This window comes from Ambystoma mexicanum, chromosome 4q (genome assembly GCF_040938575.1).
Source record: "Ambystoma mexicanum isolate Mex_15411 chromosome 4q, UKY_AmexF1_1, whole genome shotgun sequence".
NCBI classification, from domain to species: Eukaryota; Metazoa; Chordata; class Amphibia; order Caudata; family Ambystomatidae; genus Ambystoma; species Ambystoma mexicanum.
The window spans coordinates 1,108,630,825-1,108,648,259 of record NC_090928.1 but is presented as its reverse complement, the minus strand read 5'-3'; the positions used below and the strand labels follow the sequence as shown (position 1 = coordinate 1,108,648,259).

General features: G+C 43.6%; 1 protein-coding gene across 2 annotated transcripts in view; it reads right to left on the bottom strand.

Moving 5' to 3' along the window:
* Nucleotides 1-17,435, bottom strand: part of CDC42BPA (CDC42 binding protein kinase alpha) — a 1,600,792-nt gene that overhangs the window by 116,804 nt on the left and 1,466,553 nt on the right. For both annotated transcript variants that reach the window (XM_069608679.1, XM_069608678.1), the window contains one exon: nucleotides 13,925-14,518. In XM_069608679.1, coding sequence (XP_069464780.1) covers nucleotides 13,925-14,518 — 594 coding nt within the window. The remainder of the gene's footprint in view (nucleotides 1-13,924; nucleotides 14,519-17,435) is intronic.

Genomic DNA, 17,435 nt, shown 5'->3' with positions numbered 1-17,435 from the left:
CACACCAGGTACTTCAGGCGTGTTCTCCACCCTTTCCGTAGAACCGGGGTCCAGGGATGGAGAACAGCCCGAAGACTTCATTTCCCAGCAGGCCGCTCACCGCTTGGGCCTGCTCGGAGGAGGACTGCCACGCCCCTGACCGCGCCCGCATCAACGCGCATGCGCGAGCCGCGCCCGTGGGGAGCCGCTCGCAATCCTGACCGGCGTCCGAGAAAGACGTGTTTTCAGGAGCTCCGGAGGCAAGCTTACGCGGGGCGATTTCGCCTGACGCCTGCAAAACCCCAGGCCCCGCGTACAAGGCAGAGATAAGTACCCAGCCTTAATCTGTATTACTTACCCGAGGCACGCAGTGAAACGGCGCTGAGGCTCATCAGCTCACCAGCCCACCGCGAGCCGGAGCGCATAAAACGCCTGCAGGGAACGCTGGCAGTTAAACGTTCCTAACCATGCATGAGAACTAACACCGACCGCATGTTTTATTTAATTAACAGTGAAGTCGCATGACTCCGGACCGGCGCTTCTCGCCGTACAGGGTACTCAGAAAACTAATTAATCAAGCGTACTGCGCGCACTGTTACTGACTCAAGTTTTGCTCTTGCAGAGAGACAGGAACTCTGGGAGAAGTTCGTGGCCAAATCAGCACGAAAAGGGCAGAAAACTCATGCACCAATCGAAGCTAAGTATTTATTTGTTTTGGGCAAAACCTCATCGGCACTGCATGCTATGAATGCAGGATTGGGAGGGCAGTTAGGCACTTGCTACAGAAATTGCATGAAGTAATGCAGCCTTGAAATACCGCATGGTGTAATGTGGATAAACTGCAGCTAAAGTGTTTCTTGTAATGTACTGGTTAGGGGCTCCAGTACAAAGGCCCGAGGTGAACCAAGGTGTTCAGTTAAGAGTGTGAGGTGAGAGTAGGAGTGCGTGGGCGGAGTTTTCAAAGGATTCGAGGAGCATGTAACCCGACATCCCCCTTCCTATCCAGAACCTCTACCCAACCCTTTTTTCCGGTGTTCCTACAATTCCCCTACCTATCCAACCAACGGACCCTAACCCTCTTTCCCCGAAGGGTCAAAGTTTCCTGCGTTGTCTATCTCCAGGTGCTGCGACCTAACGGGGAGGGAGGCGTTCTAGCTGCGTTTGTGCTGCCTCTACGCCTGGAAGGAGCAAGTCTGACAGAAGCGAGGAGCTGTGAAGGATGCCAAACACCAGGAGTAACCTGCGTGAGCAGACCGCGATCAGAGACGAGTCTCCGTAAAGCTGCTGAAAGGGGAAATCTGACTTTAAGAAAGCTGATGAGTCCATCTAGGGGAAAAGGGTGCCACAGACACGGCGGATGGGCGGTTTTGAAGCCAGAGACATTTGGTTTTGAATATCTGAATTGAATGTAAGGAAAAGAGAATGGAAAACAAGCATTGCCAAGAGTCAAATAAGCCGGCATTAATATGAGACAAGTAAGCTAACATAGTTAAGAGTTAAATGATCAAGCATGAGAGCCAAGAATAATTAAGCACGAGAACTAAAATAGTAGCAAAACTGGTATGCAAGAGAATACGTTTCCTACGAGGAGAGTGCACTGGGATCAGAGATGTCTTTATGGGAGGGCAAAAGGGGCACTTGCCCCGGGGCCCCACCATGGAGGGGGTCCCAAGAAGGAGCCTTATATTTTTTTTCTAAAGTCAGTTTCCCCAAGTCAAAAACATTAAGTATTACACATCAGCATTTTCTATGGTGTGCTGCTATGGATAAACCTATTTTCTGTCTGTTGTTGACGAGCACATTTTGTTCTGATCTTTTCTTCCTGTAATGCTGTGTTCACTGTGGTATACAAAGTTTGCGTGGCACAAAACCTGTGGCATTCTCACCTTTCGGTGGGGATTAAATTGATCATGTGCAATAGCCAAAGTTGAAATACATATTGATAAATGTGAGAGCCCTGATGATTCAGAGGATAGCTCAGTGTGTTAAGCACTCATTCCAGAGATCTGCGTTCATATGCAAGATTACAATACTAAATTCCAGCAAGGCTGACTCAGCATTTCAAAGGTATGAAGTTGTTAAGCCTGCATGTATATGTACTTTGTTATATAGCACTCCAGGTGTGTCATCACCAATGTACCAGTACTAGATAGAGAAACTAGGTTGGCAAGAGGGGAAAAGACGAGGTTCAGCGCAAGGACCTGTTGGATTAGGTGTGGTGAGAGGTGCTGCAGGTGGATGCGGGGGGCGGGATTTGCCAAATCTACCGCCAGGTAAGTAAACAAAAATCAAGTTTTACAAGCACACTGCGCAACAACACTTAATTAAAGCCAAAATGGTATAGTAATTTTTAATGAAAGCTAGCGTAGCCTGACACGTGTTTCGGGCACTTGCCCTTCCACTGAGGCTACAAGGTTTTTTGTACATGCAAAGTAATGTAGTACAAGGCATTTGAACAATATACATATATAAACCCAAGGTAACAGGGCAACCAAAGAGAAGGGCCACAAAACAATTATTTTGGTTATTCATGGCATGATATTGTACATTTCAATTCATGGTGCCAAAGCAGAAAATTATTAAAAGCAATTTCGAAATAAACAAGACATCCATGTATCACATAATTGCAAAGAAGTCCATACCAATTGTTTATTCGGAATTCATCAGGTCAATTAGGGAGAGAAGAACGGAAAATAAACACAGTTTGTTAGCTAGGGGTTCTTAGTGGGCCATACAGGTTGTAGGGGCTAGAATTACATTGAAACCATTACCTGTGTTTTGATTCGGTTGAGAACTGTAATTAGGGGAAAACTAATTGTTAAGCCAATTGCGGGACATCAAATAAAACATGATATTGCTGCAATATGAGCAAGAAAATGTAGGCTTTCCACTTACCCAGGGTATGGTAAGTGATTAATTAACGATTTCTCACGGGCTCCGCTGTAAATTTAATTTGATGGGCATATTAGGCATATGTTCCATTGCATATAAGGGGTAATTGGACATTTATTGAACAATGGCCAGTGCCAAACCAGTACCTGTCACTTGCAGATGCAACAAACTATAAGGTAGCGTTTCCGCGTTACAGCTTTGAAGAACGGGAAGATTCCATAAACAATCGTATGTAGTAAGCCCAGCAGTGAGGTGAAGGGAGGGGGGAGTGAAAGACATAAACAGACAGCATAATTAGCACAAGCTGCGTGTCTGTCGGATTAATTGAGATGCGCGTAGACCCTCGCGGCTTTTAGGGGTCTACGCGCAAGTTTGAGCCTTACCAGCGTCTCCGCTGCAGTTCGAACTGGAGCCTGTCGGCTCTTTCGCGTGCTGCCACAAATATAGGTAGGACGTCTGTACGTCTGCATTCGCTGCTGTGCTAGTGGGACTAGACGTCCGCCATCTTAGGCGAGTATACATGGCAAGAAATCAGAGCAGTTCCAAGGTTAATTAATTCCAAGGTAACCGACAACCGTTTCCATTAATTGGGAATAAGAGAATTATGCTAGAGGATATATGTTCATATACGTTTGTGTCACTTACATCCACATGTGTTTTGGGAAAGGGATGGGGTGGTCCAGTATTATAAGAAATTAAGTGATTTGTGGTGTAAGTCAAAGAAAACCAGGAGGGGGGGGGGGGCATAGTTATCCTTCAAAGCCTGCCCTACCTATCCCACCCCATCTGGGCATCCTCGGGTAGCAAAGATAATTGCAAGTTGAATCTATAAGTAGATTGTGTTGTATGGCAAACGAAGAGCCCCAAGCGTACGAGAAGGAGAATTAGAAACCAGGGAAAATCAATTAGGAGAAAACATTTTTACATTGCTCATTGTTCATAGAAAGACAGAAAGTTCGTGGTCTGTATTGAGGCCATGTGTGACAGTGCGGTAGTGGCAGATAAGTCGCGCTTCTAATTGTCGCAATTTGAGAACCAAGTTGCCACCTCGTTGTGGTAACGTAACCTTGGCCATCCCAGAGAATCTAATTTCTGCTTTATTATCCATTTGGTGGACTCGTTGCCAATGAACTGATAATGGGTATTTAGAATCTACCTGGGAAATGGACGCCAAGTGTTCTCGAATTCTTATTTTTAATGGCCGAATTGTGCTGCCAATGTAACACTGTCCACATACGCAAAGTATACAGTATACACAAAATTCGGTGTTGCAGTTTATAAATGAGGTGATAGTATGTGTGCCTAAATGGCCAAATTCAAGTTTGTTCGTTTCATATGCAAAGGCGCACATAGAACATCCACCACACTTGCGAAAACCACTGGTACTTGCTAGCTGTAGCCAGGTTGGTTTGTGTTGTGGGTTGGACATAAATGAAGGAGAAAGGATGTTCTTGAGGTTATTTGCCTTGGTGTAGATACAATTTGGCGAATCATCTATCCAAGGAGTAATGTCTCTGTCCAGTTGGAGAATATGCCAATGTCTCTTAACTATACTATACTAATAACACTGTGGGTTTTTCTTGTTTTCACTTTCCTCCATCACTATGACAATCTGCCCTCCACCACAGCTTTTTTGGGCTGTATGCTAAAATAGGGATTGCAAAACAACTACATCTTGTAAAGAGTTAAGTTACCTTTTCGAATTCAGGGCAAGCTCATAGGGGCAAGGGCAGCATCATTAGTAAAGATGACAGGTGCTTCTCTCCAAGCCATCTTTGAGGAGATTAACGGTCTTACCTCTCCACCTTTGCTTTGTTTCAATGGATTGATGCGAGGAACAGCAGGTCCATGGAGCTTGGCTTAATGGTACAGTTGTTACTCCTGCAAACGGATTCTTCGGGGCGTTTATGAATGTACATATGTTACATTAGCAGCTATTTGTGCATTTTGTACTCATTCCATTGCAGAAAAGCATGCTGTTCAAATATACCCTCACAAGTAAGAGCACAGATGAGGAAGGCAATAAGGAGGTATTTTAGGTGAATCTGCTTTACTACGATTTTTCATTCTTATCAAAGTCCTTGCAAAGAGAGGAGGCGCCTGCTTTTAACATTTTGAGATTGGATACTTGCACAGATTAAAGTATGGTTGTTTAAAGCCACTCCCAGTGAAAGGGGTGCCTCCTAAGGAACATTTCTAAAGGAGACAACGGGGATGTCTGTCTTACAAGGTAGGATGACCTGACGTGCAAGGTCTGGGATGAGAAGGAAGAAAGATTACAAGTATGCAGAAAAGCGTTTCTTCCAATAGTACTCTTCTAGAGGACACCTCAGACAGATCTGCATAATTGTTGTATGGTAATGAGACGGACAGATAACAAAAGAGAAAGAAAATGTACAGCCGGCAAAAATAAAAAAACAAAGAACATAGTTCAGGTTACACCGCAACCCTACAAGAGAGACAGCTATTTTTTCCATGCTAAGACATTGACAACCAAATGCCAAACTTTCCAACCAATGTGTTTACAGGGGGCCGGGGCCATATCAAACGTGTGCACTCCCATTAAAATCCCCTAAGGATTTTGAGTACAAGCTAGCACACGAATCAGTTGATGGACATTTCCTCAATTCTGAAAGGTTGATTTGTTCGCCTTTAAATTGGTGCCCTGGCACCAATGATGAAATTATGTGCAACAGTTTTCAAGGATTCAATAACAATTGCATTTTTTTAAGACATCCAAACTACGTTGCAGCCTGCATTTTTAACTGTGACAGCACAAGGCACATACGCCAGACAAAAGCAGTCCTGCAAATAATTGAAATGCACTGTAAAAGCTTTTGCTAAGGGGTAACATCTCCGGGTCCGCATATGCCATCCAAGCCAAGCAACCAGTCGCTTCCCTATTGGGGAGGTGGGATAAAACCACAGAGGAAACTTAATCTTTCCTCTTTCCTGGAGGGCATACCCTCACCACGCTCCATACTCCATTAACACACTGCTTTAAACCCACATTGCTAAAAACAGGGTTGCAATTTATGTGCCTCAGCAACTTCCTGAAACATAGAAATAGACCCATGATTGCGCCATTTTAAGAGCTCATTTTACTCATTCAAAAGACAATAATCCCTCTTGGTCTGGTACGAATACCAGTGAAAACCTTTCAAACGTGTATATAATAACGAAAATGTTCATCACATTTTCTTGATTTTTTGGGGGTTTTGGGGGAGTCCTCCCGCAATCCCTCCCACCCCCACATATTTTTAACTATACCTGACCCCCCAACCACTTATCTGCCCTTTTCCACCCCCCGCCAAAATTCTCGTTATTATATACACACTTAAAATGCAGACGTAGAAATGCCTGATGATGAAACGACGTCGTACAGTATAAAAGGCCCTGTGACAAATACAACCTTGCTTACCAGACAAGTGATTTAATTAGGCAGTAAGACCACAACTACCTAGCACTATGGATTTTGACACAGACACTTAATTTGAAGTCCTGCTTTGTTTTTTGTATTACTTCTTTGTACTTTATAATTAACATGCAGGTCTTGGAGACCCTATGATCAGAGAACTTGCATAATCCAAACTGTTCAGTAACAATTGTGAATAGAGAGCCAGGACATGAGATGTATGCATGATCATCACATGCCACGTAACACAGACCGGGTACAGAAAACTTTGTAGCCATGCTTCCAAACATCAGCACCTTTCTGAAAAAGTCCTTCGTCTGCAAGTGACTGAAAAAAATCATTATTCTACCACTGCCTGTACAACCAAACTCAGTCACACTCTCTTTTTCAGGAAGTTGATGAAGACATTGCTGTTTATCCACTTGAATGTGCAGCATAATGCAGTGATCTGTGAGGGAAATATTAACTCTAAACACAAACAACAATCATCCCTGAAGCAGAAATGTGATTGGTGAGCTGTTCCTTCTGGTGCTTAAGCTATTTAACTACACAAAGCAGTGCCCAGCATGAACTGCAGTCCGGAAGCCTTGCTTGCAACCTCCTAATCCGACTAGGTTTTTTCTAAATTGCACAACAAATTTGATAATTGTACTACTTACACATGGTCATTTTTGTATAGGTAAGGCCAGACAGTGTGTTCAGTGTTTCTACTTTCTGTACTGCTCCATTGTCTGCCTCATGTGAATAAAATTGTGTAACTTGAGTTTTGTTTTTCGTTTGCCCCATGAAACGAAATCCCCTCATGACAGGTGGAGTTCCGTAAGCACCAGAGCACTTACACTGTTACAGGATTTAGTATGGAGTAACAAGTATGAACAAGTGTATGTCGCCTCCATGGATCTCTCGACTGCTTTTGACTCAGTCAATCGAAATTTACTTTGGTATATGTTAGCTAGCTGGGAGATCCCTCAGGGCTTATTGAAACTGCTTGTTTTGCTGGCTGGATAACCAAGTTCTACTGTCTGATTGGAGTTACACAGGATTGAGGCAGTGGTGCATTCTAGCTCCCTGCCTCGTCAGCCCGTACCTATCAGACATGGAAGAAGAATTATCCTTGGCTGCCTTTGCATCTCCTAAGATTGCAGATTTTAAATATTGCTGGACGGCCTACGCTGACATCATGTTATTCGACTGTACCTAGCATGGTCTCCAAAGGTGATCTCTGTATTTGCTCTCTATGCTGCAAAAATGTATTTAAGTATAAACTCAGAGAAAACCAGGATTATGGATTCTTCTAATCTTATTAAATTTATCATGGTATCTAAATAAGAAAAAACAACAGACTACAGACAGATTTATCTATTTGGGCTTCCCTATTTTTAATAAACCTTTTAAATTGAGACATATGTAGTATTTAAGGAACAAGACTGAAGGACTTGTATCCCAAATGAGAATGATATATACAAAATATTGTGAATTTACAGTCCGGCCTTTAGTGCGCTTCGATTGAAGGTAAAATGGTGCCTAAAATGATTTATAGTATTGAAATTATGAAGGGTCTCTTTAATAGAGAGTGTGAAGAATCGAACTGTATTACAATGTGTTAAAATGTGTACAAAAATGATGGAGAACTTGGGTTTTATAGTCACAGACCTGGTTAGTAAGATTGGAAGAATAAAAGAAAACCTGTATGGGAACGATTGGAGTCAAACTACTGAGATTATGCATAAATATAGCGTCCTTCACCACTTGCATTATGGGTACTTTGATGGCATATCTCTGCCTCTTTCCAAATAAGGAGGGGCGTGAGACATTAATCAGATTTCGTTTCATTATTTTACCTACGCCTGAAGTGCTGGTTAGAAGAAATATTTTATCTAGTGTAAAGAATCAGAAGGAAGACTCGGACACAGCAACACTGTAATGGTGGCTATGAACTTTTAAGAGTTGGAAAAAGATCTATCTCACCCTAACACTATGAGGGGTTTCCCTGTGTCAACAAAATGAAATGATGTCGGTGTCAGAATGTCCAAAAATATAAAGAGCTCTCCGTCTTGTGTCCAGAATCCTACCTTTACAAGCTAAACCTAAGAAAAGATTCAAAGGGAAAAAGTCTTTCAACTGGCCATCTGTAGTCCTCTTTAATATTTTAACAAAGTTCTCAAAGGTGCACAAATGATCAACGTTCCACAAACTCCCACAGCTCTCCAAGGAAGGGCTTGCCCTTCTCCTAGGGAGGTCTTCAGCTACTTCCTTGTTTGAAAACAATATAGCTAGCGGATTCTGGTCCTCCTTTTTACTTCACTTGTGTGTACTCTTTTCCTTCAGTGGTTATGCATTCCTTCCCCCTTACGCTGTACAAGTACCACAACTTGTTTTCCCCAATTTTGTTAATCACTAGTCTTCAGTTCACGTGACGTCTCTTGTTAAATCTTTCATAGGGACTTCCTTCCCCTAGTCTTTTTATACTTAAGGGTTCTTCCTCTTTCCCTTGAGTTACTTAACACAATATTATTTCTCCACAACTCTTCTTCAGTAACATAGTTATTCAAAGCAGGAGGTATTATCTCCCTTCCCATGTGTCTCATACAATCAAGGGTTCCTCTCCTTTTCCTTGACCCATTCAGCAACTTACAACAAGGCAGCCAAGGCTTTACAGCTCTCAGAACAATGGAAGATTTTCTTTCTTTCTTCTCATTTTCAGCTTCTATACTATAGTTCTTTTCTTTGTCAAAAGACAACTTTCCAATGAAGGGGGTATGATCACCTTCCCCTAGCATCACATACTCAAGGGTTCTTCCTCACCCTCCGACTTTCTCCAGTTTATAATTCACAGTTCTTTCACAACTTTTCCACTCAGAGGGGTATGTTTCCCCAGATTGTACACTCTTCCAAGGAGGATGTCCAGATTTGCATTCACTTTGGCCTGTTTTGTTCACCTACCAGGACTTTACGATATTTGCTTTATATTCCGATTTGCCTGGTATACTCTCATGCCAAACCTAAAAAACAAGTTTCTTTAAGTTTCTTCACATTCAGTTTGGCCTAGTTTACTCTCCTGCCAGGACTTAACAAGTTACTTCTCCTTTCACCATATTCCACACATCCATTTGGGTGCAGGTTCTAAACTTGCACAGTGCCTGGTTTACTCTCCTGCTAGGACTTTTCACACTGTTTTTCCACAAATTAGACTGGTTTCAAACTTGTACACTTACTAGGCAACAGCCGTGTCCATGTTCTTTTCATCAACTGGGTCAGCGACTCGCCACCATCTCGTTTGTTTGCTTTTACTCTTTGCTACACGGCTTTTCGCCTGCTTTAAAAGACCCCTTAACCTTCCCCATGGTGTGCCGCTCGTCCCTTTTGGGCTCATTGGTTTGTTTTGGCTGCCCTGCATTCTTTGTGTCGTCTCGTTGTTGCTGAGGCTTGCCTGCGGCTCGATACAGCGTTCCACCCCTTCTCCGCTTCTTGCCTGGTCTCCTGGGTCTCCAGACAGCTTTGCGCTGCCCTCAACCTCACTATGGCCGACCTTTGGCTTTCCGGCTTTGTCCAGACAGCATTTTCAGCAGCCTTCCAGCATTTGGCAGCACTCTGCTTGCTTGCCTGCTGCCGACAGGCTTCCTGTGCAACAATGTTCTCCCTGCTGCTTCTCTTGCGGCAATTGATGGTGCCTGCTCAAATAGATCAGTGCGGTATATGTGATAACATAAAGAGAAGAATAAAAAAAAGGGTAAGTATAGACAGTCGGAATCGACTTGTCATCATAGGAGACACTCCTTTTGTACAATTATGCAGGACATCGCCAAGATACACAGCTAAAATAAGGACATATCATTTGGAATGGGTCTGAGGCACGACTAATAAGACACTCATGTCATGGCCTCAGGAGGGTTTATTGTCAAAAACTGTATTGCGACATGACGTGTTTGCATGCTACATAATAAGGGAAATAAGTTACAGAAAAGGTTGGTTGTTTTAGAGCTATGGAAGATGTACCAGAGTGAGGAAGAAGATCTAGCGGAGAAGTAGTGGATGCTTAATCAGCATAAAAGGGAGGATAAAACACCTTTGGGTCCCCTTTCCCCTCCTGAAAACAAGAGTGTAGATACAGAGGAGAAGGGAATTGAAAGCAGCGTTTGGATACGTTAATCCGACATATGAGCCTCCTACTTCTAACAGTGAGAACAATGCGGAATGGGGCAAAAGCAAAGACGCAAATATATCTCGACATGCAATCAAAGTAACAGCGTGATGAGAGGAAGGACAGACCTGATAAACGGATGGAGATAGAGGAGGGAGCAAGGAAACAAACAAATAAACGACAAAGCTAAGGGAATAACAATAGCACAGAACAAATGGATGGGACGACAGATATCACTCAAGTTGGATAAGGGCATTGATGGGACTCGATCAAGAAAAACGAGAAGAGCGGGAAAAGGAAGACGATAGCATATAAAGAGAAACAATTAAAGCAAAGGGAAGAATGAAGAAGGCATGAGGCAAGGAAAGAAGAGGAGGGACTAGAAGAGAAGAGACGAGAGGAGGTAGAAGCGTAAAGCATGCAAGAACATAGATTGCAAAGAAGGCGAGGGGAAGATGAGGGGTAGGGGATGAGGGGAGATGAGAAGGGAAGAAGAAATGAACAGAAGTAGGGGACTAACAGATGACGAGAAAGATTATCTATGTCATAAAAGCAAAGTGCTGATCAAAGCACAAGAACGACTTGAGGAAGAGAGAGGTTCACGGCAGCCCTGCAGGGAGCTGCAAGGGGTACCAATAATACCATCATGGGCTGATGTGAGAGTCACAGAAGGCATAGAGAAAAGACTTGGGGATTAATATAGGTAAATGAGGGATAACGAAGTATAAAACCCAAGAGAAAATAGAAGGATCTCTATCAAGGGATACTGGAGGTAGGTTAGATGACGTAATAACAGACAAGCATAGAAAGTTGTAGACTAGATCTTGATGATGCGGGAAAGTAAGTCATACACATTGGGGCATAATAATGTCAGACGCAGAAAGGGACGAAAACTAAAGAGCACGAAGGGAGAGAGCATGCATATTTTCAAAAGAATAGAGTGTAGAACAAGGGGTAAAATGGACCAATTTAGAGGACCACAAAGAGAGAACACCAGAATTGACAACATATACTTAGCAACCCCACGCACGATCATGCTGTGCAGGGGATGTATCCCCACCTTATGTGGCATATGCCAAAAGAAGGAAAAGGAAAACTTGGAAAAAATTGGCATTGCCAAATGGTCTCAGTAGTTACTCACTTTTGAAGAGAACTTATGGTTTTGAGCAGCATTTTGACGTGAATCAGCCCAAATCCACAAGAACGCTTTATATGAAATTACATATGGGCACCCTCCCCAGTTGCTGCTTTAAGAAACAAATGGAACTCAGGTTGCTCTCCGGATTATCCACATCCGGGCTCATTACAACATTGCTTGTTAGCTTACCGGCACCGTTGTTTCCAGACTGGCACAGTACAAGTCTGCGGGGCGGGTGCCCTCCCACCTGCCAGCTCTGACTAGCTGGGTGAAACGGCACCCACCCGCAGACTTTCATGGAAGCACCGGCACCAGTATTAACTACTGGACTCTATGGGAATGGGGATCAACATTTTAGCGGCGCCTGACTTACCGGACAGCCGGGAATGTAATGCCCCAGTGTTTCCGGCAAGTCAGGCGCCGGTAAATCATTACGGGTCTGGAAGCTATCTGTCGGTTTTACCAGCAAGGTTACTGCCGGAATGGTAATGAGGGCCACTGTCTGAACATTGCAGAGAGTGTCATCCATTTTATTTTCTTCTGTCATAAATATTTTGATCTTAGAAGAATGTTCTTGATACCACTTCTTAAATTATATTTTATAAGTAGGGTGGGTGGCGCCCTCAACTTGTGTCTGGTCGGTGAGAACTCACTGGCCACCCATTGTATGGGACACTATGTGTTAGAGGCATTGAGGAGGTGGTCAAGGACTATAGGGCCTTAGCTATTTTGAATGTGTTCTATGGCCATAACAGCTGATCATTTTAAAGGAGCCCTATGCCTATGCCTTTTTTTACCTACAATCATAATATTTGTTTTTTGCTTATTGAGTTTGCGTCTGATGGCCTGGGAGTATTCATATGATGCTGTAAATGAACATTTAAGTCCAATTGGAGTACTGTCCAAAAGCACAGTATCATCCGCATACATTAACTAGGCAATCAAGTGAGAACTAATACGGGGTGGGCTATTTCTGGGGTAGGTTGGCTAGATATAAATTAACAAGCAGGGGTGCAAGTACGCACCCCTGCTTCAAGTCTTTCTTAGAAAGAACTTTGAGAAAAGACCGGATTGATTCAGTCTTATAGTCACTGTCATTCCTTCATGGAGCTGTTTTAACATCAGCCCTACGCAACTGTGAGACGCTGGTAAGCACCCAGAAGAAGTTGGGGAGACCGGGACGGTTGTGGGAGTTCGCAAAAGAGAGAGAAACCTTTGCCAAAAGCGTCTGGGACCCATAGGGGCAAATACAACAAGGGTTTGGGACCAGAGAGAGAGAGAAGGAAACAAATACAAAAAGGGGTCTGGGGCCCGAGACGAAGAAACAAATTAATAAGCATGGTCTGGGACCTAACAAGGGGGAATGCCTGACAGGATAGTAAACCGGGTGTATCCCCTGAGGAAAAAGAGGAACTGAGAAGGGTCTGTGACACACAGCCAATGACAAATTGCCTCCGGGATCATCATCATAGTCACAGTACCTGGTAGGGTAGTGAACCAGGTAGACTGTGAACAAAGTAAACATTGGGGACCCTGAAGAGCACTTTGAGAAAGGCCAGGGGAAGGGAGACATACACATTGGTCTTATGAATATTGTGAGAACCAGCCAAGAGAAGGGAGTCATTCTCATGGTATCCTGAGGAGCCTTGAAAAAGACCAGGGGAAGGGAGATATACATGAACATGAGAAAGACCAGGGCGATATACATGAACATGAGAAAGACCACATGGACATTGTGGAAAGAGCCAAGAGGAAGAGAGTGCCCTTTTGGCTTTGTGAAACAACTGTTAAAGGCCAAGAGAAGAAAGACACTTGTCCTGGCATTGTGAGAATCCTTGAGAAACCAGAGAGGTCAGGTGGAGCGAGTCATCCCCCTAACACTGTAAAGATACAAGACTTTTGATTTGTGTGCTTTGCTGGAATATACTCAAGGAACCTTTTTGAGACTTTTTACATTCCTGGTGAAGAACATTTTGTTTGCAACACCCAGAGCTGAACTTTGGATTGTCGTCCAGAAGAAGGGAGCCATTCATCTGGACTAAGAAGACCACAGCTCTTTCTTATTTAAGTTATAATGCAAGGGCTGGTTTTGAACACAGGACAGTGGACTCTTTGGTTTAGACTGACATCCTGACAGTTTCCTTAGTTTTAGTTGAGGTAGGGAAACCCCTCTTAGAACTTGGGTCAGATAGGGTTTTCTCTTTGATTTGCTCACAAATAAAAGTCTATAGCCAAAAAGCATGCCACCTGTGTGCTGGTCTCCTACTTCTACACCATTACATATGTCACTAAAATGAAATCATGAACATGTTTGGGGGTATGGTGAATGTACAAAGACAAGTAAAGCCCAGACACTTACAGCAAGACGATGGAGTTGCTGGCCACATCAGTTCTTGTTGTCTTGACCTCCGTCCCTGGCAGTCGATGTAAACTCCAACGCTGCTAAAACACAGCAGATATTCTTTGTTTGATATTTCGACCGCGCAGATAGCGTCCGTTGGCTGTTGTGTTATAAAAGATAACGTGTGGTCATCCGGATGCAGGAGGCTGTATGGATTCCCTTCAGCCAGCAAGGGATACTTTACAAATCCTGACAGGTAACCCACGCAAAGTCTCTCGCTGAAAATGGCCATCCACTGGACATTCCCAGGGACTTGAATCTCCTTGATCTTTTTGTGACGCGTCTTACTCTGGTTAAGTTCATAACAGAGGACCTGTCTTTTCATGGCCACACACAGACAAGTAAGAGCTCCATGCCGCACCTGTCCCGACACAATTGCCTGGCAGCCCTTGGTTTCGGCCAGCTTGAAAAACTCAGTCTCTCGGCCGTCCAGCGCCGCCATGGGGAAAAGTCGTACGTGTCGATTTCGCCCCGATATGACAGCGATGAGCTGTTCTTGTGGTATGAGCTCAACCTGATGAACTTTCTTGTTGTCACCAACACGGATAATCTCTACAAATACAAACAATAGCAATAAGAACCACATACTGATAAAATGCAAATAAAACATTGCTTAAAGGAGTTAACATTGGGCCATTTAGCTAATAGAAAACAGTTACAGTAATTAAAGGATTACCGATATGGTAGATAGAGAACAACAAATAAAACTTTATCACCCGCTGTATCTATTTTTCAACATTACATTTGTCAGGTACAATGCCTGCTGTCCCAACATGAAACCAACATTTCAAACTGATTAGGGACTTACCATGCTTCTGCAGGCCAAAAGAACGAAGAGAATCACAGGACAGACCAACATGATTAGTATGGTTGGGGATATGGCAAGACTTTTTGGAGCAGAAGGGATGTCAAGCGCATTGTCATAAAATGTGCAACACTACCCCAAAATGTGCCCGAAAACTACCTGTGGTTTCTGTTGCAATGACAGTAGGTTGTCCCTGTTTTGCATGTAGCTACAGTGAGCATTGCTGGTACTGAAGAGACAATACAGAACAGGAGAGGATGGAGGGGTTAACCCTTTATAGATAACTGATGTACTGCAAGCTCTAAAAGATGGTATACAAGACACAGAGAATGGAAGCAATGCAATGGTATTACATGCGGTTCTATTTTGGATAGAATATTGTGGACGCCTCTTTTCTAACCCCACTATGGTACTACTTGAAGGAGATTCAGAGGTTCTTCTTACAGACTTGCTAAGAAGCCTGACAGAAGTTTGGGCCTGATGCACTCGTACTGTATCTCCACAACACCCCTCCAATGACCTGCAATGATGAGCGAAGGAAAATGATGGAAGCAAAGGTAAAAGGAGGGTCAGAGGAAATGGTGTATAAAATGGTAAAAGGAGGAGAGGAAAATAAGTATTCTAACAGATAGGCCACCCTACTTTGGAAACAGAACATCTGGATTTGAATCGTGGCTTTCTGACTTAATCCAAATTGCTTGCCTTTTTTGCCAAATGGAGGACTACTTAGAAATACATTGCACAGCAGTGTGAAATAATTATTAAAACAAAATGACAGTTCAAGAGGAGAGGGATGTTGTAGGCAGATGCTGGAAGCTGTTGCAAGAAAAATCATTGTCTCAGTGAACTACCTCTAGTCGAAGCTCTGGTCTTCATTTGATGGGGAGTCCTTACAAGGTGGCTCCCTCAATGGAATTAGTGGGCCGCATCATCTTGACTGTCCTAATGGAGCTCAGAAGAGTTGTGGGCCAGTAAGTGGCCCATATCATCCAGTGTGGGGACTCCACCTTTGCAAGGCCCTCTCAAAGCTCTGGGGCTGTGAATCGTGCAATGCATCCTCGTTGTGGAATTTGGACATCTAGATACAGTATAATATTCAGTCTTTCAGTTGAAAACACAATTAGGCACATGCAACCTCCCATTATAGTAGATTTCCAAGTTTAAGGATAGATATAAAATTGTATTCCCGTGTAAAGAAAAAGGATACAGTTCGGACTGCCTTTGGGAATCAAATTGAGGCACATGCGACCTCTCTTTGATGTAGTTTTCACACTTCATAGCTTGTAACTCGTATTTTGTCAAGGTTAGGTATTCGGTTATGGTTTTAGCAGCGTTCCCTCTTCTTAATTAGGGACATATGACCACTCTGTGAGACAGCAACAGTCTTTTAATAATCGAACAATGGATTTCAGTAACATTAGCTTCTTCCGCGAGTAATAGATCTTTCACAGTATACTCGTGTTACATTTCCATTGTTAACAATACTTTGGATGCAACAAACAACTTTTACTCGCAAAAAGCCATACAGGAGTTAACAAGGAGGAGGATACTGTTACCGGCAAGGCTTGCGCAATGTGTTAGAACTCTGTGCTTCACTCACCGGCTTCTTAGCCACTTGCTTTGCAGGTTGAACTGCTTTCCTGACTGACACTACAACTTCTACTGCTTCTGGCTCATTGGGGACCCACAACTTTCTCCTACATGGGTCTCTCCGGACCGGCCACTTGTTTTGGGAGTTATTTTCCTTCCAAGAGCCTCAGCTTGCCACTTGCTTCTTGCTTTAGTCTCCTGCACGTCCACAGTTTGGCGACTAAGGCAATCAGGCTCACATGGGGAAAACTGTTTCTCCTGCACGTCTTCCACTGAGCAGATTCTGAACTTCAGATTTTTTGGGAACAGGACTGTTTGCCAGCCTTGTGACTTCTTTCTACTTCTACTGCTACAGCTTGAACTCCAGCCAATGTTCCAGCTCCTTCCACAGCTTCCTTCTGTCTGCACCAGAGGGGGCCTATTAAACCTCCCAGGTTCAGTAATTATTTTCAGGTGTGGGCTATTAGCCTCAATTGCCTGATTACTGCAATGGCCATTAGGCTTAATTTCCCCAACTACATCTGCATGCCTCTTCAGCCCTCTTCCTCGTCCCAGTACCTCTGGGATCCTGGAATGTGTAGTCCTCTTCATTAAAGTTAGTTATTTCAACTACTGCAGTTTGGCAAATAGCCATAAAAAGTGTGCAATTACAGGGAAAGTTAGATAGGGGGTTGTTCCAGTCTTCCTGGTCTGCCCCCCCCCCCCATGTTATCCTCCCGCAGTATACAACCCACAGGGTCGGGGTCAGGAAGCGCCTGCCTTTCCCTGGCCACATGAGGAGGGTCCCACACCAGATTTCTGGGAGGAATCATCACTGATTCATCACACTTTCCTGACCTTTTACAGGGAAGTGAAGCCTTCAGCTTCACTCCCCTGGCCTTTTGCCTATTTTGTTATGGGGAAACAGATCATTCCTTCAGACTATCAGTGCTGGGTAGCAATGTTTCTCTTTTGTCTATTTACCATTCTTGAAACTTTCTGACAGTGCCACAACATCTTAGAATGCATGCAGTGGCAATACTTTTGCATCTCTCTAGTCTTTTAAACTTGGGTTTTTTGGTTACTTTTATGTGT